Source organism: Balaenoptera musculus, chromosome 10, assembly GCF_009873245.2.
Source record: "Balaenoptera musculus isolate JJ_BM4_2016_0621 chromosome 10, mBalMus1.pri.v3, whole genome shotgun sequence".
NCBI classification, from domain to species: domain Eukaryota; kingdom Metazoa; phylum Chordata; class Mammalia; order Artiodactyla; family Balaenopteridae; genus Balaenoptera; species Balaenoptera musculus.
In genome coordinates, this window is record NC_045794.1 from 82,453,744 (window position 1) to 82,476,706 (window position 22,963).

The 22,963-nt window shown below is 36.4% G+C and overlaps 1 protein-coding gene across 3 annotated transcripts in view; it reads right to left on the reverse strand.

The window, feature by feature from the left end:
* The window catches only part of ANKS1B (ankyrin repeat and sterile alpha motif domain containing 1B), a 953,137-nt gene that overhangs the window by 693,826 nt on the left and 236,348 nt on the right, over positions 1-22,963 (reverse strand). For all 3 annotated transcript variants that reach the window (XM_036866270.1, XM_036866272.1, XM_036866271.1), the window contains one exon: positions 22,472-22,637. In XM_036866270.1, the coding sequence (XP_036722165.1) occupies positions 22,472-22,637 (166 nt within the window). The remainder of the gene's footprint in view (positions 1-22,471; positions 22,638-22,963) is intronic.

Genomic DNA, 22,963 nt, shown 5'->3' on the forward strand with positions numbered 1-22,963 from the left:
AAGCAGCAAGGGAAAAGCAACAATTAACATACAAGTGAATCCCCATAAGGTTAACATCTGATCTTTCAGTAGAAACTCTGCAAGCCAGAAGAGAGTGGCAGGACATATTTAAAGTGATGAAAGGAAAAACCTACAACCAAGATTACTCTACCCAGCAAGGATCTCATTCAGATTTGACGGAGAAATTAAAACCTTTACAGACAAGCAAAAGCTAAGAGTATGCAGCACCACGAAACCATCTCTACAACAAATGCTAAAGGAACTTCTCTAGGCTGGAAACGCAAGAGAAGGAAAAGAACTACAATAACAAACCCAACACAACTAACAAAATGGTAATAGGAACATACATATCAATAACTACCTTAAATGTAAAAGGATTAAATGCTCCAACCAAAAGACATAGACTAGCTGAATGGACACAAAAACAAGACCCGTATACATGTTGTCTACAAGAGACCCACTTCAGACCTAGGGACACATACAGACTGAAAGTGAGGGGATGGAAAAAGATATTCCATGCAAATGGAAATCAAAAGAAAGCTGGAGAAGCAATTCTCATATCAGACAAAATAGACTTTAAAATAAAGACTATTACAAGAGACAAAGAAGGACACTACATAATGATCAAGGGATCAATCCAAGAAGATATAACAATTGTAAATATCTATGCACCCAACACAGGAGCACCTCAATACAAAAGAAAAATGCTAACAGCCACAAAAGGGGAACTCAACAGTAACACAATCATAGTAGGGGACTTTAACACCCCACTTTCACCAATGGACAGATCATCAAAAATGAAAAAAAAAGAAAGAAACACAAACTTTAAATGATACATTAAACAAGATGGACTTAATTGATATTTATAGGACATTCCATCCAAAAACAGCAGATTACACTTTCTTCTCAAGTGCTCATGGAACATTCTCCAGGATAGATCATATCTTGGGTCACAAATCAAGCCTCGGTAAATTTAAGAAAATTGAAATCGTATCAAGTATCTTTTCCGACCACAACGCTATGAGACTAGATATCAATTACAGGAAAAAATCTGTAAAAAATACAAACACATGGAGGCTAAACAATACACTACTAAATAACCAAGAGATCACTGAAGAAATCAAAGAGGGAATCAAAAAATACCTAGAAACAAATGACAATGAAAACACAACGACCCAAACCTATGGGATGCGGCAAAAGCAGTTCTAAGAGGGAAGTTTACAGCAATACAATCCTACCTGAGAAAACAATACAAATCTCAAATAAACAACCTAGCCTTACACCTAAAGCAAGTAGAGAAAGAAGAACAAAAAACCCCCAAAGTTAGCAGAAGGAAAGAAATCATAAAGATCAGATCAGAAATAAAGGAAAAAGAAATGAAGGAAACAATAGCAAAGATCAATAAAGCTAAAAGCTGGTTCTTTGAGAAGATAAACAAAATTGATAAACCATTAGTCTGAGTCATCAAGAGAGAAAGGGAGAAGACTCAAATCAACAGAATTAGACATGAAAAAGGAGAAGTAACAATGGAAACTGCAGAAATACAAAGGATCATGAGAAATTACCAGAAGCAAGTGTATACCAATAAAATGGACAACCTGGAAGAAATGGAGAAATTCTTAGGAAAGCACAACCTTCCGAGACTGAAACAGGAAGAAATAGAAAAGATAAATAGACCGATTACAAGCACTGAAATTGAGACCGTGATTAAAAATCTTCCAACAAACAAAAGCCCAGGACCAGATGGCTTCACAGGCGAATTCTATCAAACATTTAGAGAAGAGCTAACACATATCCTTCTCAAACTCTTCCAAAATATGTCAGAGGGTGTAACACTCCCAAACTCATTATATGAGGCCACCAACACCCTGATACCAAAACCAGACAAAGATGCCACAGAAAAAGAAAACTACAGGCCAATATCACTGATGAACATAGATGTAAAAATCTTCAACAAAATACTATCAAACAGAATCCAACAGCACATTAAAAGGATCATACACCATGATCAAGTGGGGTTTATCCCAGGAATGCAAGGATTCTTCGATATACTCAAATCAATCAATGTGATACACCATATTAACAAATTGAAGGAGAAAAACTACATGATCATCTCAATAGATGCAGAAAAAGCTTTCGACAAAATTCAACACCCATTTATGATAAAAACCCTCCGGAAACTAGGCACAGAGGGAAATTACCTCAACAGAATAAAGGCCATATCTGACAAACCCACAGCCAACATCGTTCTCAATAGTGAAAAACTGAAACTATTTCCACTAAGATCAGGAACAAGACAAGGTTACCCACTCTCACCACTATTATTCAACATAATTTTGGAAGTTTTGGCCACAGCAATCAGAGAAGAAAAAGAAATAAAAGGAAACCAAATCAGAAAAGAAGTAAAGCTGTCACTGTTTGCAGATGATATGATACTATTCATAGAGAATCCTAAAGATGCTACCAGAAAACTACTAGAGCTAATCAATGAATTTGGTAAAGTAGCAGGATACAAAATTAATGCACAGAAATCTCTTGCATTCCTATACACTAATGATGAAATATCTGAAAGAGAAATTAAGGCAACAGTCCCATTTACCATTGTAACAGAAAGAATAAAATGCTTAGGAAGAAACCTACCTCAAGGGACAAAAGATCTGTGTGCAGAAAAGTATAAGACACTGATGAAAGAAATTAGAGATGATACAAACAGATGGAGAGGTATACCATGTTCTTGGATTGGAAGAATCAACATTGTGAAAATGACTATACTACCCAAAGAAATCTACAGAGTCAATGCAATCCTAACAAACTACCAAGGGCATTTTTACACTGAACTAGAACAGAAAATTGCACAATTTGTATGGAAACACAAAAGACCCCGAATAGCCAAATCAATCTTGAGAAAGGAAAAACGGAGCTGGAGGAATCAGGCTCTTCAGACTTCAGACAAACCTCACAATCGTCAAGACAGGTATGGTACTGGCACAAAAACAGAAATATAGATCATACGGAACAGGATAGAAAGTCCAGAGATAAACCAGGCACATATGGTCACCTTATTTTTGATAAAGGAGGCAAGAATATACAATGGAGAAAAGACATCCTCTTCAATAAGTGGTGCTGGGAAAACAGGACAGCTACATGTTAAAGAATGAAATTAGCACACTCCCTAACACCATACACAAAAATAAACTCAAAATGGATTAAAGACCTAAATGTAAGACCAAACACTGTAAAACTCTTAGAGGAAAACATAGGCAGAACACTCTATGACATAAATTACAGCAAGATCCTTTTTGACCCACTTCCTAGAGAAATGGAAGTAAAAACAAAAATAAACAAATGGGACCTAATGAAACTTACAAGCTTTTGCACAGCAAAGGAAACCAAAGAGATGAAAAGACAACCCTCAGAATGGGAGAAAATATTTGCAAACGAAGCAACTGACAAAAGCTTAATCTTGAAAACATACAAGCAGCTCATGCAGCTCAATATCAAAAAAACAAACAACCCAATCGAAAAATGAGCAGAAGACCTAAATAGACATTTCTCCAAAGAAGATATACAGATTGCCAACAAACACATGAGAGGATGCTCAACATCACTAATCATTAGAGAAACGCAAATCAAAACTACAATGAGGGCTTCCCTGGTGGCGCAGTGGTTGAGAATCTGCCTGCCAATGCAGGGGACACGGGTTCGAGCCCTGGTCTGGGAGGATCCCACATGCCGCGGAGCAACTAGGCCCGTGAGCCACAATTACTGAGCCTGCGCGTCTGGAGCCTGTGCTCCGCAACAAGAGAGGCCGCGATAGTGAGAGGCCCGCGCACCGCGATGAAGAGTGGTCCCCACTTGCCACAACTAGAGAAAGCCCTCGCACAGAAACGAGGACCCAGCACAGCCATAAATAAATAATAAATAAATAAATAAATAAAAAATTAAAAAAAAAAAAAAAACTACAATGAGGTATCACCTCACACCAGTCAGAATGGCCATCATCAAAAAATCTACGAACAATAAATGCTGGAGTGGGTGTGGAGAAAAGGGAACCCTCTTGCACTGTTGGTGGGAATGTAAATTGATACAGCCACTATGGAGAACAGTATGGAGGTTCCTCAAAAAACTAAAACTAGAACTACCACACAACCCAGCAATCTCATTACTGGGCATATACCCTGAGAAAAATGTAATTCAAAAAGAGTCATGTACCACAATATTCATTGCAGCTCTATTTACAATTGCCAGGACATGGAAGCAATGTAAGTGCCCATGGGCAGATGAATGGAGAAAGAAGATGTGGCACATATATACAATGGAATACTACTCAGCCATAAAAAGAAATGCAATTGAGTTATTTGTAGTGAGGTGGATGGTCCTAGAGTCTGTCATACAGAGTGAAATGAGAAAGAGAAAAACAAATACCGTATGTTAACACATATATATGGAATCGAAAAAAAAAAGGTTCTGAAGAACCTAGGGACAGGACAGGAATAAAGATGCAGACGTAGAGAATGGACTTGAGGACACGGGGAGGGGGAAGGGTAAGCTGGGATGAAGTGAGAGAGTGGCATGGACATATATATACTACCAAATGTAAAATAGATAGCTAGTGGGAAGCAGCCGCGTAGCACAGAGATCAGCTCGGTGCTTTGTGACCACCTAGAGGGGTGTGATATGGAGGATGGGAGGGAGACACAAGAGGGGGGGATATGGGGATATATGTATATGTATAGCTGATTCCCTTTGTTACACAGCAGAAACTAACACACCATTGTAAAGCAATTATACTCCAATAAAGATGTTAAAAAAAAACTGATTTAGATCAACCATTCTAGAAGACAGAGTTATTTAATTTTTTCTATAGCAGCATTGTCCAATAGAAATATAATGTAAGCATGTATATAATTTTAAATTTGATAGTAGGCACATTTAAAAAGATTTTTAAATAGATAAAAATAATTTTATTAATATATCTGTGTAACCTAATTTATCCAAAATATTGTTATTCCAATTACTAATAAAATATTTTATATTCCTTTTTGTGTACTAAGTCCTCATAATCTGAAGTGTAATTTTCACTTTCAGCATATTTCAACTCAGACAGTAAACTTTCATTGGAAATATATGATCTGTATTTAGATTTTATAAAATTACAGTGGAAAAAGTAGATTCATATGACCAAGTTATTCTAAACATATTTATAATCTTTCAAATAACTGAATTGAGTTTAACAATAATTTTCCTTTAATATTTATATCCACACTGACAAAATTGTTTCATCACTTTTAGAAGAACGGATTTGACATAAAATATTTTCAGTTTCAAAACTATGTCTGCTCAGTTTAAGTAAGTTCCCTGACTCAGCATTATTAATAGAAAGTCAAAGGGGTATTACATAAATTTAAATGACAAGCTTGGATCCTACTAAAAACAGTTTTAAGCTGTTTTGTTGGACATTTAATTCTGATTTTAAGCAAGTAATTTCCACAGATTCTTTGAATGTTGAGGGCAAATTTCTTATCAAATTTATTATGTGTTTGCTGAATGTACCTCATTATTTTACACTTACTTATCTTTACATTTTTTTTAGACAACAAACAGCTTTTTCAGTTTGCTGTGCCATGGCAAATTACAGTTGCTATCATCATGAAATTTGTGACATACTACATTCCAGTCTCTCTTTCTTTTCTTTACTTCTCCAGACATTAAAGTACAAGGTGAAAAAGAAGATGAGGTGAGGGGAATGGGGAAGCCCTGGTCATTTTAGGAAAGCCCCAGGCCTTTCTTGGTCTACTGGAACTCATGCCTCCTAGCCCTCTCAAACTGTATGACTGCATGGAGAGGACCTACAAGTTTCTACAGCTGATTAACAGTGAAAAGATAGTCTTTGCTTGCAGACAACTGCACTCTCTATGAATGGTTACAATAATATACAGCTAGTGGGAAGCAGCTGCACAGCACAGGGAGATCAGCTTGGTGCTTTGTGACCACCTAGAGGGGTCGGATAGGGAGGGTAGGAGGGAGACACAAGAGGGAGGAGATATGGGGATATATGTATACGCATAGCTGATTCACTATGTTATAAATCAGAAACTAACACACCATGTAAAGCAATTATACTCCAATAAAGATGTTTAAAAAAAAAGAAAAAAAGAAAGTTGCAAACTAATGGGTATGCATGATTCTATTTTGGTAAAAATGAACAAAATGTATATGTATATACATATTTGTGCTTTTCCATGCTAGTATGTGTAAGGAGACAGTTAAAGGATATAGACTGAGCTGTTAGCATTGTTTAAATGAAGTTGGGTTAGGAAGTGGGAACAATCAGGTCAGGCATAATGGGGGAAATGATTAGGATTCCTTTATAAAATTATGTATTGTATTATAGGCTTTAATTCAGTAGTACAAGCATATATTTCTTTTATAATTTGTAAACCATCCAATAAAGGGGGAAAAAAACTTTTCAAATATAATGTGATTTACATTTTTTATTGTTGATTCCTAATTTCATTACACTATAATCTGAGATTGGGGCCTGATCCCCTGATGTGTTGAGACTGCTTCTGTGACCTAGTAAATGGTCAATTTTTCTAAGTGTTTATGTTGGCGTGAGAAGACATATGTATTGTCTATTGATGGGTACAGAGTTCTAGATATTAAATCAAGCTTGTTAATTGTATTATTCAACAGTCTACATTCTTATGTTTCTTCATTTTTCAATATTCTGAAATATGGTATATTAAAACCTTACACAAATTGTGAATTTCAGTTTTTATTCAAAGTCCTATCAATTTTGGCTTCTAATATTTCAAGGCAAGGCTGTGTGTGAAAAAATTTATGACTTTTATAACCTTCTTGGTATTGTGTTTTACCCATTTGTTGTTATACCGTACTTCTCTTTATCTCTTTTGTTTTTAACTTTCAACTATATTTTGATTGATAATATTGCTTCAATATCTTTCTTTAGGTTGGTTTTGCTTGATCTTTTGCTTTTTTAACCCCAGTTGTATCATTTTCATTTAGATTTGACTCCTGTAAAAAACATATAGCAAGATTTTTAAAATTACATCCAATATGATCATCTTTGTCTTTCATTAATTATTTTCTATTTTGTATTTTTGGTTCACCACGGTTACTCTTTGCTTTACTTATTTTTTCCAGATTTAGGGACTTTATAATTAATAAAGATTCCTTTATTCTTTTATTTTCCATTATTGGTTTGGAAGATATAAAAATATGTTTCTAATTTTTAGTGGTTTCTCTTAAAATTTTTACTGGAAATGCTTTTTAACAAACAAAAAAAAAAATTCAAAAGTCATTAAATGTATTTGTTTCTCTAGTTCTTTAGTGCCCTTTACTTACTCTCTGGGGGAAATTTAACACCCTAGCTGCACTTCAGCAGTAGGCCTGACTTCTGGCTCCCACTTCAGGTGAAGCATTTTTTAGATTCCATTACCCTGAGGGATACAATCTCCCTACAGTCTCTTCCCATTTCTGGGCCCAGTCACCAGCTGGTCTGCCATTTAGATTCCACTTTCTATTTTGTGTTTCTGATCTGATTGAGCATGGAGATATTGTCTTTGTTTTTCAGCACAGCCAAAATTTATAATTTTCTCATTATATATTTTATCCTTCATCATTGTTTTGATGCATTGGAAAACTGGGGAAGGGTCACTTTAAAATAAATCTGACAGATCTTGCCAAGTTGACAGGTCATATTATACTTATATGACCAGAAAAACATATAATTGATTTAAAAATCAATACAATACAAATGTATATATACCAGATGCTCTTTCTCAATTATGGAAAAGCTGTGCACAGCAACAACAACAAGAAAAAAAGGGAAAGGAATAAACCAGAATGTTAACATTAGTTGCTCTGATAGGTAGGATTGGGGAAAATACTTCATTCTTGCACAAAATTACTAAAATAATTTATTTAATTTTATGATGAGAACATAAACTTATTTTTAAAAAGCTAGTAGAAGAAAAAGTAAGCATTGTATTAGTGGCTATGTTGAAATTTTTTACATTATACTAAAAAATAACACCAATCCAACAGGATTTCCTAAGGCAAACAATTAGTTAAAAGATATTCAAAATGAGCTTATCTGCTCAGAAAAATTTCTGTGTTGCTATGTCTCAGAATTTAGATGAATCACATTTTTCCACACTCGGTTACAGTAATCAAAGTATGCTTCACCTGATATGATGATCCAGGAACCTCATTCTTGCCTGTGACAATGTCTGCTTAGTACTTTTCAATTTTCTATGGAAAGGAATGCTAGCTAGTTCACTTCTCTTGACTTGTTTGTGGCACAGTTTTTAGCATTCCATTATTCTCATTTCATTTCCTCTATTCACAGGTGAGAGACACTAGGTAACTATTTGGTAATGAATTGAATGGTTCTATAGAAATTAAAAGCCTAGAAAACCTATGTGATTAAATGGCACCTGCAGTTTCTTCTCTGGGTTCTGTGTATAAAGAACAGAATAGGATCTCCTACGGAGAATGAATGTGGCCAATTCTGGCAGTAAAATATGTAACTCTGGATGCAATAACGGTCTATTTGAGTCCTTTTGACTCCCAGTATCTAGAACGCTTTGAGCTTTTATTTAGCAATATATTATAGATAAAACCTCTCCTATTATTTCATGTCTAATATGTTTTCTTTTTCTTCATGTCTCATACACCTAAGGACCTGGAAAATAGTAAGTCCTCAATAAATAGTTGTGGTACAAATGAATGAATAAATGAATGAATCTTATGAAAAGAGACAGTTCTAAACAGTGCTTTGCAGCACTGGGGAAGAGCTATGAATAATAAATACGCTGACAGTCACAGTGAATTCTCATCTCTTTCAACAAATTATTCATCTGTTTTGATGTAGTTTCCTCTACTGCAATAGGAGATACGATGATAAATGTAATGAAATGATAGATCTGGAAATTTTTAGTGCATTAATTCTTGACTGAGATTAAATAAAATTACTTTTAATTCTCTACTCTTCTTAAGTATTCAAACTTAGTCTGTCAATACCCAAAAGTAATACAAAAGAAGAAGCTATTTCTGTCTTTTCCATTTGTTATAAATTACTTCTGAGACACCACCAGAAAAACAAACAATCTATTATGAGTTTCTTAGATTTATGTATTCTAATACAAATGTAAAATGTAATATATTGGAAAAAATCTAGCATAAAATATATTAATGTTGGGCTTCCCTGGTGGCGCAGTGGTTGAGAATCTGCCTGCTAATGCAGGGGACACGGGTTCGAGCCCTGGTCTGGGAAGATCCCACATGCCGCGGAGCAACTGGGCCCGTGAGCCACAACTACTGAGCCTGCGCGTCTGTAGCCTGTGCTCCGCAACAAGAGAGGCCACAATAGTGAGCGGCCCACACACCGCGATGAAGAGTGGCCCCCACTTGCCGCAACTAGAGAAAGCCCTAGCACAGAAACAAAGACCCAACATAGCAATCAATCAATCAATCAATCAATAAAATCTTTAAAAAAATAAAATAAAATATATTAATGTAAAATGGTTACTTTTTAAATGTATAATGTGACTGTAGTTGGGTGGCAGTTAATTTTGCTAATGTTACTTAATTAAGAGTGTAGGAGTACTTAAAGAGAGAACTAGTAGTCTTAGTGTAATATTACATTAATAACACAGCCTCTATGGAAAAGACTATAAAATGAATTAGTAAGCTTGCCAGTAGATGAATCTGACATGTCTAGACAGTGTAGGGAGAAAAAAAAAAAGATTTTAAATATAAGACTATAAGCATTATACAAGATTTCTTCAATGACTATAATTTTAGTATAATGTTATTTCCAACTTAATGCTATAGGTAGCAGCTGCTAAACAGAACAACATTGATAAGGGAGTCCACGGAATAACAGCTTAATCATCAGAGTGGATTGAAATTGCACAACTGTAAATTCCCATGAGCTATAATAATATTTTCTCTTTTACAAGCATTGAGAATAACTCTTGCCAAGTGTTCAACCAGTCCAACAAACAAGGTAATCTAAATTAAAATATTCTGAATATGAGCAAAACCATAAGTTAAAAACCAATCTTTAACAGATAAAGGTTTATTGCAAGGAAGTTTCAGTATTTTATAGACAGTATCCATCCTTAGTCTATTCAACTTTCTTTCTTCAAAGATGGAAATCACCTACATATTTAACATTAACTAGATAAATGTGAATTGTTTTGACATGAGCTACTTTAACTTTCTAGATGACTAAGTTATTTTTAATTTTCTAATTATAAAACCAGTATGTGTTAACTGTAGAAATTTTGGACAATAAAAAAAGGTATGAAAAAAAATAAAATTACATGTTATCTTAGCATCTAGAGATAGTAAAATGACTATGGTATCTTCCTGGTCTTTTTTTTTTCCATGCACATACACATAATATTAGTTTGCAACCAAATTTGTATCAAATGGTAAATATACATTCATTCATTCAACAGATATTTATTCAGGGGCAACTATGTGCCGTTATAAAAATTTGAATAGGTAGATATTATTTGAAAACATTATTTTTAATGATTATATATGATTTTATCCTTTTATCATTATTACTTAAGCATTCACTTGTTTTGACTTTGGGGTTGTCTCCAATTCATCCACTTATTTTAGACTGATTAGAATACTCATCAGTACCACTTCACAGATGGGCACAATATAGCTCTATCACAAACCACTAAACAAGTTTCCAACTCTTTCTATTTTGTTTGAAAGGAAAAATTCAAGATTTATCCTGCAAATCAAAAAAAAAAAAACCCTCAAAATCACGTGTTTAACTAACTAAATAATTAATTAATGAATTGTGAATGCGGTTAAGAATATGATCTCTAGAGTAAAATATCCTGTATGCAAATTCCAGCACTGCCATTTTCTAAAAAGCTCCAAGCTTTTCTGTGCCTTGTTTCCCTTTCTGCAAAATAGTAATGATAAAACTACTTACTTCATACATAGCTTAAGATTAAATAAGTTAATATGCATAAAATAAGTAGTCAATAACGTTAGCTATTATTATTTTTTCATTAATATTTAATGAGTGTCTTTTATGTGGCAGCGATTTTGCTAGAAACTATGGTTGCAATTGGAGAACAGGCAAGACTGTGAACTCTACAAGACAAAAAACTAAAACAGATATTACAATAAGTAACCCCAAAATAATTACATAATCTCAATCAAAACTAAGGGGTCTAAAGGAAAATAAAATTAGAAGGTGCTAAAAAATTAGAAAACAGAGGCATCCATATACATACTTAGTCTGGGGCACAGGTATGTGTGGGTTCCCACAAAGGTGGTTTCCCTGAATAATACAAGTTATTTACTTGGGAGAAGGAGAAGGAAAAGGGACAGTAGAAACAGACATTGCTTCAGGCATGTGAAGGCCCACAGATAGAAAGGAGCTGCCCCTATTAAAGAACTAAAAGGAACTAAAGAGGGCCAGTTGGAAAGGTAGAGACTGGTGTGACATGAGGACATGGTGTGAAATGAAAAGGAAAAAAAATTATCACCTTATTCAGGGCCTTTCGGACCTTACTAGGGATTTGGGTCATCTTTCTAAGAGCAGTGGCATGTCACTAAGAGAGGAGTGATGCACTCAGATTTGGCTGCAACATGAATAATAAATTCAAGGAAGGCAAACAGGCAAATAATATTTTATTATTAAAATAATCCAGAAGAGTAATTGGTGATGGTAGAGATTAAGAGAAGCAGATAGATTTGAGAAGTAGTTAGGGATCAATAGTAAGTTACAGAATTACCCTCACCCTACAACCTATTCCAGTTAAAAACCACAAGACTTGGTGATTGATTGAATATGGAAGCTAACGAAGATGGAGATGGAAAGAATGACACACAGCGTTCTGCAATCAGATGAATGATTAAGTCATTTACTAAGAGAAGGAACCCTGCATGAAGAGCAAGTTTGGATGGAAAGACATAAGTGTAATTTTGGGGTCAAGGTATTTTTGAGACATATAAGTGGAGATATTCAATAGATGGACAGATGGATGAATGAGTGGATGGATGAATGGATGGATGGATGAGGCTGGAATTGAGAGGAAGTGGTCTAGACCAGAGAGAAATAGATGGGTGTCTTCAGCATGTTGATTGTAACAGAAGCCATACTATGGATGAGATCACTTAGGAAGAGGGAAAAGTAAAAAGAAAAGGGAGGACTTTGAGCCTTGAGGAACTCCCAACTTTTAGAACCTTGCAGAAAAATATTGGCTGTCAATATAGAGAGAGAACAGCATAGTAAGATTAAAATCTCCCTTGGACAGCAAAGGGAAGAAAAGATGTCAAGATGGAGGTGTCACTAACCTGTGAAATGCTGCTGAGAGGTTAAGAAAAATGAGGTTTGAAACATGTCCTTTAGATTTTGTGACATCAAGGTCATTGGTACCTTTAGAAAGCACCTTTCGTCAGCCCCAGTAGCCTAATGGATGAGGCACTGGCCTCCTAGAAAGCACCTTTCAACAGAGCAGTGAGGACTGGAAACCAGACAAGGTGGGCTGAGAAGTGAAAGGTAAGGAAGAAAATGAACATACTAAGAATGTGAAGGGGATAGAGAGAAGAATAGCAGCAGAGGAATCAAGTGGGATCAGGGAACTTTTTAGTTCTTTATTTGTCGTTTTCATTATTAGTTGTTTCTGTTGTTCGTTATTGTTTTTCAAATGAAAAAGACTTAAACCGATTTAAATGTTACTGTGCATGGCCCAGGGAAGAAGGACAATTAAAAACACAGGAGGGCTTGCCTGGCGGCGCAGTGGTTAAGAACTTGCCTGCCAATGCAGGGGACATGGGTTCGAGCCCTGGTCCAGGAAGATCCCACATGCCGCGGAGCAACTAAGCCTGTGCGCCACAACTACTGAGCCTGCACTCTACAGTCCACGAGCCACAACTACTGAGCCCGTGAACCACAACTACTGAGCCCATGTGCCACAACTACTGAAGCCCGCGTGCCTAGAGCCATTGCTCTGCAACGTGAGAAGCCACCACAATGAGAAGCCTGCACACCACAAAGAAGAGTAGCCCCTGCTTGCCGCAACTAGAGAAAGCCCACACGCAGCAACGAAGACCCAACGCAGCCAAAAATAAATAAATAAATAAATTTTAAAAAAACAACAAAAAAAAACACAGGAGAGAGAAGGAGTGAATGAAAGGGTCAAATTCCTGGGAAGGCAGAGACATGGAGCACAGAGGTTGGAGCTGATCTTCCATACATAGCATGAGAAAAATACCCTCTATTTTAACAGGAGGAATAGGCAGGAGAAGGGTGCAGGGGCAGTTGTACTTGTAGACTTGGTGGAGGACGTTAAACTTCCACCTGATGGCTCTGATTTTCTTTTTTTTTTAACAATCTTTTTTGAAGTTTAGTTAATTTACAATGTTGTGTTAGATGCAGGTGTATAGCAAAGTGATTCAGTTATGCATACATATATACATAAATATATTCTTTTTCATATTCTTTTCCATTATAGGCTATTACAAGATATTGAATACAGTTCCCTGTGCCATACAGTAGGTCCTTGTTGCTCCAATTTTCTTTATTAATTAAAATATGAGGTCATCTGCTGAGAGTAAGAGACAAGGTAGGATAAAGTATCTGAGGTTTGAGGAGAGTAAAGGAAGAGTGAACTGATGTAGTGTGGAGGGCCTGCTTGAATTTGGTGAGCATGCATTTATGAATTAATGAATGTTTACCTCATTATTATACATATTCTGACATTGTAGAGAATCTCTGTTCCACAGGATACCACATATGACATCAGAAAAAGCTTATATCCCCCACATAATCACTTTAATAAGAGTTCATTGTATTTTTAGAAATCTTATGAGTCTATGATTCATGTTATTCATGTATATAACAAGTAAAATTGATCTGAGGAAAAAAAGGGATAATGTTCTTTTTGTTTAGGATGTTGTTTTCCAAATACAACAAACTTCCCCCAATTTGATCAAACTGAGATGACTACATTTTCAAATTAGTTAACTGTCCATATGGATGAAAGAATGGTTAGTTTACCAGGATTTCACTACAGGTACTGCTGCCCTAGTTTTCTCTCTTTGCCCTTCTATAAACTAACACTGGGTTACAAATTTACCACGCAGAGATCTGCCTTAATAAATGGCTAAGACAGCACTGAGCACAGAGCCAATGGCAAATAGATAATTGCTGTTTGATAAAAATGGTTCTTATCAGCAAGGCCAGTGTTTGTATGTTAAAGAATGCTTTCAAGGGGCTTAAAAATAGTTTGCTCTCTTAAATGAGTTAAACATACCCACAGAACTCATGTTGACACTACCCACTTGCTTAGCAGAGATAAACATTAGCCCTAGTCCAGTCTGAATTCTTTTAATTTCAAAAATTTGGCATTAGAATTAAGAAAGCTTCACCATTTCAAAAAATATTTTGGTATAAATAAGTTACAGAACCACCCTCACACTACTACCTATTTCAGGATACTGGGGGAGGTGCAGTGAGGTGTGGAGGATTATTCATCACATGACATTTTCGTTTCAGGTTGACCATAGTTCAGTGAGCACATTAGCAAATTGAATAAAGGTAAACGAGACCCACACTATCCTGGCATGGTACTATTGATTGTGTCCTTTTTATCAGAGATCATTTATTCTTATCCAACAGGATTGGAACAGTCTTCACTGGTGTTGTTGTAAATTGCTCATTAATCAAAATGGATTTATTGAGCATCCATAGTGAGCAAAGCCTGTACTAAGTGATTCAAAATAACAGGTTGCCTAGTAACCATAAAATGGAAAAATTCCCCTGTGTAAATGAAAGGCAGATAAGAAAACATTATCTTTGATGGCACCTGACTATTTCATAAGGGATTTTTCTGCTATCATAGCCATTTTATTTTAAGGGTGATATTCATTCATTCATTCACTCATTTAATGATTCATTCATTTATGTAACTGAGTCACCACTATGATTATGTAAGGTCCTTTGCTCGACGCAATAAGGGAAATAAATATGATTCAATACTGACTGAGTAAACATGAGTCTTAGAAAATTTACCAAGCAAGGACTGGACTTCTGTTCATCTTTATTTAATGAGCCTAGTACTAGAGCAATATTATTCTTTATTCCATATAAATCTGTAGTCATTGAGGCATGAGTAAAATGCTCCTTGCAGTGAGTATCCTTCATTTTCTGGTTGAATTGTAAAATCTTGTTGAATATAGATTTACTAGTAAGTTGCTTTCGTATTTAAATTAAACCAGTTGATATGATAAAAAATTTTTTCTTGTGGTCAGGATGAGACCTGTCTTGTACTAGCTCATCTAGTTAATAAGTAAAAGAGACCACAGAGAGGGAACTAACATCCATACTTAACTGATTTTCTGAGAAAAATACATATTCCATACCCATGAATGACAATGGCAGTTACAGCCAAGACCCTCAGGCTGCACAGCCTCTGAGACAAGCAAGTCCGGGCACAACCTGCCCCTGTAGACCCCAACACCCTAATTCACCTCTCCCATCTAGGTATTGAGTTTGTGTGCTCAGTTAGAGCCCCTGTATTTCTTTCTTCGGGCTGCTACTAACCTGGTGTTTAAAACAACAGGAATGTATTTTCTCACAGTTCTAGAGGCTGGAAGTCCAAAATCAAGGTGTTGGCAGAACTAGTTCTTCCTGAGGGTTGTTAAGAAAAGATCTGTTCCAGGCCTCGCTCCTTGGCTTGTACATGGCCATCTTCTCCCCATGTCTCTTCACATTGTCTTCCCTCTTTGCACGTCTCTGTGTCTTCCTTTTTATGAGTCATGTTGGATTAGGGCCCACCTAAAGACTTCATTTTAACTTGATGATCTCTATAAAGACCCTGTCTCCAATTCTCCAAATAAGGTCACATTCTGAGGTACTAGGAGTACTAGGGGTTCCAGTACACCTTTTTGGTGGGGGGGATGGGGGCACAAATCAACTCATCATCATCCCTCTAAATAAATGGTCATCCCTCCACTCTCTCCATCTCTATCTTTGTCTCTCTCTATTCCTCACTGTCTTTCTTTCTCTCCAGGAAAAGCTTCAGAATGCAGTTCCTGTATGTGTAGAAATCCTCATTTTGTCTGTAAAACTGAGCCAAGTTATCCAGCACAGTTAACCAAAAACTGTAGAATACATACTCTAAGATATAATTCTTTAGTTCCCTTGGCTACTATTTTCCAAATGGCAGAATCCCACAGGGAGAAGGGATGAGCTTCACTCCTACATACCTCTCAGCTTTGTTCCCGCTTCCCCCTCTTCATTGGCATTGCCTTTCTCCTGGCCATCATCATTTTCTGCTGAGACTGCACATTGATCTCCTAATTAATCCTCCTGCCTCTAGCCTCATCTTTGTTCAATCTATCCCCCACATTGCTTCCTGAGAGATCGTTCTAAAACACAAAAATCTATCATGTCCCTCCTTAAAGTCTGTCAGTGGTTTGACTCTGCTATCCAACCTTCAGCATGTCACTTCTTTTTTTATGCATTTTTCCCTAGTCTCATTCTATGCTCTAACCATGCTATATAAGGCATAGTCTGTGAATGCAGTATGTTCTTCCACATGTCTGAATCTCTGTACACACTATTCCCTGGCCTAGAGAGCCATATATTTCCCATTCATTCATCTAACTCTTCCTTCTTTGAGGCTCAGATCAGGCACTACCTCCTGTTCTACTCTCCTGGAACACCTTATGCTCACCTCTCTCATTGAACTTATTACCCTTAATTTTAACACATTCTAAGCTCCTAAATATCAGGACTTTTACCTTTCACTCTGTTTCTTCTGCAACATGCAGCATGAGACCTAGAACACCAGAGGCACTCAATAAATGTTTATTAAGTAAGGAACTGTAGGGTAGTTACCTACCCAGTTCAATCTGAGGGCCTCCAAATGACTCATGTGCATCAAGAGAGGTCTCCTCTTCTAGAAGTCCTACCTTTAGATAATAAGGGACTTAGTAACAAAGGGAAAACATCAGTAACTCTAAGAGAAGTCCGTAACTTCCCCTAAGTTTATGAGCTTAATTAGTTGGTCCTGAGAAGGCAAAGCTAAGCATAGCAGAATGAGAGACTTGGAAGTAACTGGATCCAGGCAAAACCTAAGGTACAGGTTAATGGAATCAACAGAAGGAAAAGACGTGAACTGTTTCCTCATCCAGCCAGATGACAGTTATATTGATGCTCCCTTCTACCTGCTATGTTGTTTATGGAGGGGAATTTTGTGAGGTTCACTTGATAAGGTTCCATCTAGAACTGGAACAGAAACTGCTCTGACTCTCATATTCATCCATATTCCTATCATTAAAAAAAAATTCTTCCATTTTTAATTCTGGACTCCCTCACCCCTAGAATTCACAATCATAGCCCAAAGTGCAAAGACCACCAATCATTATAAATTAAGCCTGGGTCAGCTGAGCAAATTGGTTTCTTTTATACTGAATCCAAATGATTGAACACAATTGGGGAAAATTATGTACCCATGCAAATTAACTCTTATCCCACTTAGAAAACAACAACAAATAACGCAGGCATTGTTGAAGTTTGTATTTCTAAATGTATCTGTAAGAATATCTTTTTATGATATGACTTCAATAACACTTTTCCATAAAGGGGAAGGGGAATTAAATTCCCTCCAGTTAAATATATGCAGGCTCTTGTCTACAATGGAAGCGATGTTGCCTTCTGAAGCTAAGTTATAAGAAGTAACATAGCTTCTGCCTCGTTCTCTTAGGATACTTGCTCTTGGAACACTTTTACATACCATGCTGAAGTCCAAGTAGGCCATTCCAGCCATATGGGTAAGGATCGGTCTTGAGAATAGATCCTCCAGCCCCCAGTCAAGTTGCCCCAGTTGATACCATTTGGGGCAGAAAGAGGCTATCCCTACCAAGCCCTTCTCAAAATGCAGATTTATAAGCAAAATAAATGCTCAAACATTAAGTGTTGAGGTGGTTTGTTGTATAGCAATCAATAAGCAGAACAGATTCTAATTCTTGAAAACAGGGTGCTGCCATAATAAAAATTTAAAATACATGGCACTAATTTTGCGAATGAGGCAGCAGGCAAAAGCTGGAAGAGCCTCAAAATGAGTGCTTGTGAAAGGCTAAAGGCTAAGGAGAGGATTCGTGGAAGTCTAGAAAGCTATGAGAAAGCTGTTGTTGAAGGCTTAAATAGGACAGCAAATGTAACAATTGGAACCTAAAGGCAGGGAGTCATTTATAATAAAGTAGAGGAAAGTTTGGCAACATTGACTTCTGCAATAACATTGAGAAAAGAAATTGAACCAAATGAACTCTATGATCTAGCTAAAGAGATTTCCAGGCAGAATATTTAAAGTCAACCCAGCTTCATCCGGCTGCCCATGATAACATGCCAGTAGAGAGAGGAACTAAAGAATGACCCACTAAATACAAAGAGGCCAGAAATTTCTGGGTACAAAAACAAAACTGGTTTCTCATTTCTAGCTGCTCCAAATGGCAAACAATCCTCAAATAAATAAGGCCAATGACCAAATGTGGGTGAGATACAAAATCATACGTTAAGACCTAAGAAAGATCTCAGGTAGTGCCACGTAGAAACTTTAAGCCAGACAAAAGACCGTCTAAGGATTTAAGGGCATGCCTCATAGATCCTCCTTGTTTAATAACAGGGTTCCTAAGAACCTCAAGGACATTGTCTCACAGAATTCTTATAAGGAGCACAAGGCAGAGAAAAACTTATCTGAAATATAAGCTTTTGTCTAATGGAGTATAAATTGAAACACAAGAAGTCCACAAAGTTTTAAAAGAAAGTAGATCAGTAGATTATCTCTGTAATATAAAATGAAAAGAGATAATATAAAATGAAAAGAGGTCTTTTGACCCCTAATCTTCTATACACAGTAAGCAAGTGAGAAAGATACTCAGCTGTAAACATGGGTTACTTTTTATGGAAAAAGAAGAATGTCTCGGAGGGTGGAACCAAGAGCCACAGAAAACAATTACTACTCCATTGTACTAAGCCTTAATCAAGTAACTGTGCTTGATTAGATTCAGAATTCCCACAGACTAATGATGGCTGTATGCCCTATTTTCCCTGTGTTTGAATGAGAGTGTCAATTGTGGTTTTCCTATGCCTTTCCGACTCTTATATGTTATAGGACAGGAGACTGGTAACTTGTCTCTTTAGTTCACAGGTCGCCATTGCCAAGAGCAAAGGTAGTCAAGGACCTATACCATAAGAACTGCAACAGGGAGACTCACACATACCTGAACCTAGTTTGGGAGTTCATGCAGTAATGGGCTGATGTTTGGGAATCCTGAAGGAAAAAATAAGTGTAATTTGCATAGGAAAAGGATATAAATCTTTGTGACCAGAGGGCAGACTGTGGAGGATTATATTTTCCAAAAATGACAGCAAAAATATCTGCCATCTTATATTCCTCAAAATACCTTCAAGCTTATCTTTTATTTATAATAGCATGGCCATTTTATAGTCTGTATCTGATCATTCCAGTATTTGAAGTCTTTCGGGTGTGTAACTGTTCGTTCTTATTTCTGTTGATTCTTGTTTGGGGATCTTTTTCTTTTAGGCTTAATCATTGTAAACTGATCATTTTAATTGCAAAAGTATTTATAGGAATTATTTGGGGCCTAGGAAGATAATACATTCCTCTCTAGACGTTTACATTTGCTTCTGCTTGATGACTGAGGGTATTACTTTAAACTAAATTCATGGACTGATGTTTTTTAGACCATATGGATGATACGTTTTGGGTGCAAACCTGTGTGAGGACCAGCTCATGGTTACAACTCCTCAGGAATTTCTCTCCTTGTTCTGCTCACAACAAATCATCTTTTCAGACCTTGCAGTCTCCTTAGAATGAAGGTTATGAGGCAGGACTATTTCTGATTACTGTGAGGGTGTAGCCCCTGTACTCCTAGCTCTATGGAGGAAGGATTTCCTATTAGAATCCTCATGCTGAGCAGGCACAGAGATTTGTTTTCTGTACACAAACCCATAGAGGACTTGAGCACCAAAGTTCAACAGCAGGTTCAGCAAATTCCCTCAGGACAAAAGTGGCTTTAATGCTCCACTGGCTTCCTACCTTCACCAATGTACTGCCTGATTATTTCTTACTAATATACTGATAAAAAGAAGTTCCTAATTTAAATGTTATTCGCTTTACATAATCTTCCTGTCACCTTTTTGACGCTTTTAAGTTTTCCTTTTCTGTATTTTTATCCAGTACGTTTATTGGTTTTCAGCAGGAGAGTTTTTCTAAGCCTATTAGTCTTGTTACCTGGGTCCATGTCTTTTTCATCCCTGTATCCTCAGCATGCAAAGCAATGCCTGGCATGTGAAGGAACTCAATTCGTTTTTGATTGTTTAATGAATACACAATGCTTTCATTCCTGCTTCCACCAGCCCTAACTTAACACCCTTACCCCCATTCCCTAATTAAGGCTCTTTTAAATTTTCATACATATATACTGTCCACTTTCCTACATTAACTGAGCTTTGCCCCTGATTTCCCCACTGTTTTCCCCTGTGACCTCTCCTACAGAAGATCTTTCATTCAACTATCATTCTCATCATCTCTCAGCACTGTCTCCACTCTCCATGATTGCGTCTGAATCACTCACTATTCTACCTTCATCCGAAATCTGCTGCTCATCTGATGATTATGCTATCCTATTATAACATACTTTTTCTGATTTTATTGTTATTATATGTGGACTTCCAGGCATACCTCCACATTTCTTGAGGATTTCAGTACTTGGTTCACACTTTCTATTCCACTTTATCTCCTAATATAATGCAGCAGCATAACTAACATAGTGTTTAAGAGTACAAGTGGACAACACAAGTTCAAGTCCCAGAACCATCTGCTGTTAACATGTAACCTTGGGAGGTTACCTAATATTTCGGTGCCTCACTTTCCTCACTGTAAATTGGGAATAATGGCATTATTACCTTACAGCATTGTAAGAATTATGTGAAATAATGTATATAAAGCACTTATAATAGTATCTGGCACACAGTAAATGCTCAATAAACTTTAACTATTTTCATGATTATGCTCTTACCTCATCCTAAAATATTCTTTCTGCATGCTTATGATTCATACAACACCCTGGCCTCAATGCTTCTCAAAAATCTACTTGTTCACTTCTATAAAATACCATAGCCTATTACTTAAAATGGTATTTCTGAATTTTACTTTAACCCTTCTCAACATCTAGCTCTTCTTTTCAGTCAATAACCTTTTACAGTACTCAGAAATTGAACCCATATGGAAGTACCTATTTTCTTTGTATTCATGATGCTCTATCTTCTCTTCTCTCTGAGAGAAGCAATGTCTGTGTTTTCTTAGACTAGCTCAGTCTTAATTTCTACCTATTCAATTCTCTCTTTTTACTCTTTGTCTTCAATCTCTTGCTCTCCACTAGCAAATTCCTCCAACTTGTAAACCTGACCAAGTCTTACTTATCCTAAAATAAACTATCCATTTCTCCTTCATACCACTTTCTTTTCATTTTAGCATCACACCTCTTCTAATCCTCTTCAAAGGGTACCTGTATTCTCCACTCCCATTTCCTTATTTTGCATTTCCGAGTGTCTCACTGTTAACTTCCAGAAACCTGGTTTTATCACATCACTTCTTAAACTCACTATTCAAAGATGGGCAGCAATTGGATTATCAAACCAAAAAAAAGCCTCTCCTCAGAACTTCTCCTACAACTTCTTTGCAGTTTTGAATATGCTGACCACCCACTTGAAGCTTTCCTCCCTCATTAGCTTTCATGTTAACTGTGCATTCTTTCTTAGAGGCAGTGGCAAAGGAACAGAACGCAAACATGATGGTAGTCAAAAACTCGTGTTCAAGCAAAGGCCCCCCAATGTATAGATCTTAAATAAGACACTTAGCTCCAATCTCCTTATCAGTAAAATAGGCATAATATTTGTTTGCCTTGCTCACCAGTTTATAATGCAAAAAATAAAACAATGGATCTGAAAATACCACCAAAGAGATAAAATACACAAAGTAGCTGAGTATGCTTTGATAACCTGTAAGCAGATAAGATGCAGGAAAGTATATTGAAAGACTCTTGCTACCAAATTTGCTATGAACTCTAAAGGACCCAAAGTTTTGTATCTGACCTAGAAGGTTTTTCACTATTAAAAGGTTTCATTGTCTTCACCATGACAGAACCATCTCCATGAGGGTCTTGCCAAGAAGTTAAGAGACTTCACATCAAAAATGCTCTAACTTACCTGGACTAACTTCAAAATGCAAAAAAATAAAAGTAAAAATCATTGTGACTACATTGGGGTACTTTCATTTTTTAAATATTGTGGGAAATCTAAATATTAATAACACATCTTCACATACGCAGGCATATAAATTGAATTGGTCCAAATGTCAGTAAGAAATATTACCAGTTCTTGGAGAAGGGGCCCTTGCAATTTCTAAGGAGCAAGGTTTCTTTGTAACTGCTGTGTCCATGAGATCACATAGAAAGTTCTCATTTTCTGAAGGAAATGTATCCAGAGAAGCAGATGGTACAATTTCCATAGTGTAATTCCTCTTCTTTGGATAGGACTCCTGAAAGGAAGGAGAAAAAATAAAAATAGCTTTGTGATAAAGACACAGCCTGTTTAATTTATAAAAACTAGAAAAAATAATAAGGTTCGTCAGTTCTTCTAAAAGTGATTGACAGGTGATGATTCATCTGTTTGAATAAGTTATGCAACAGTGTAACTCCAATATTATCAGTGATATTTTTAGAAGGGTCTTTATAATTTGGTTCCCCTGATGTTATCAGGGGAGGTCCTGATCTCCTGTCATGAGATCTTTTTGTAATATATGTGTATTTTCTACTTGTGGCATAAACTGTTGTTTAACTAATCCACAGTCATTCCCACAACTTT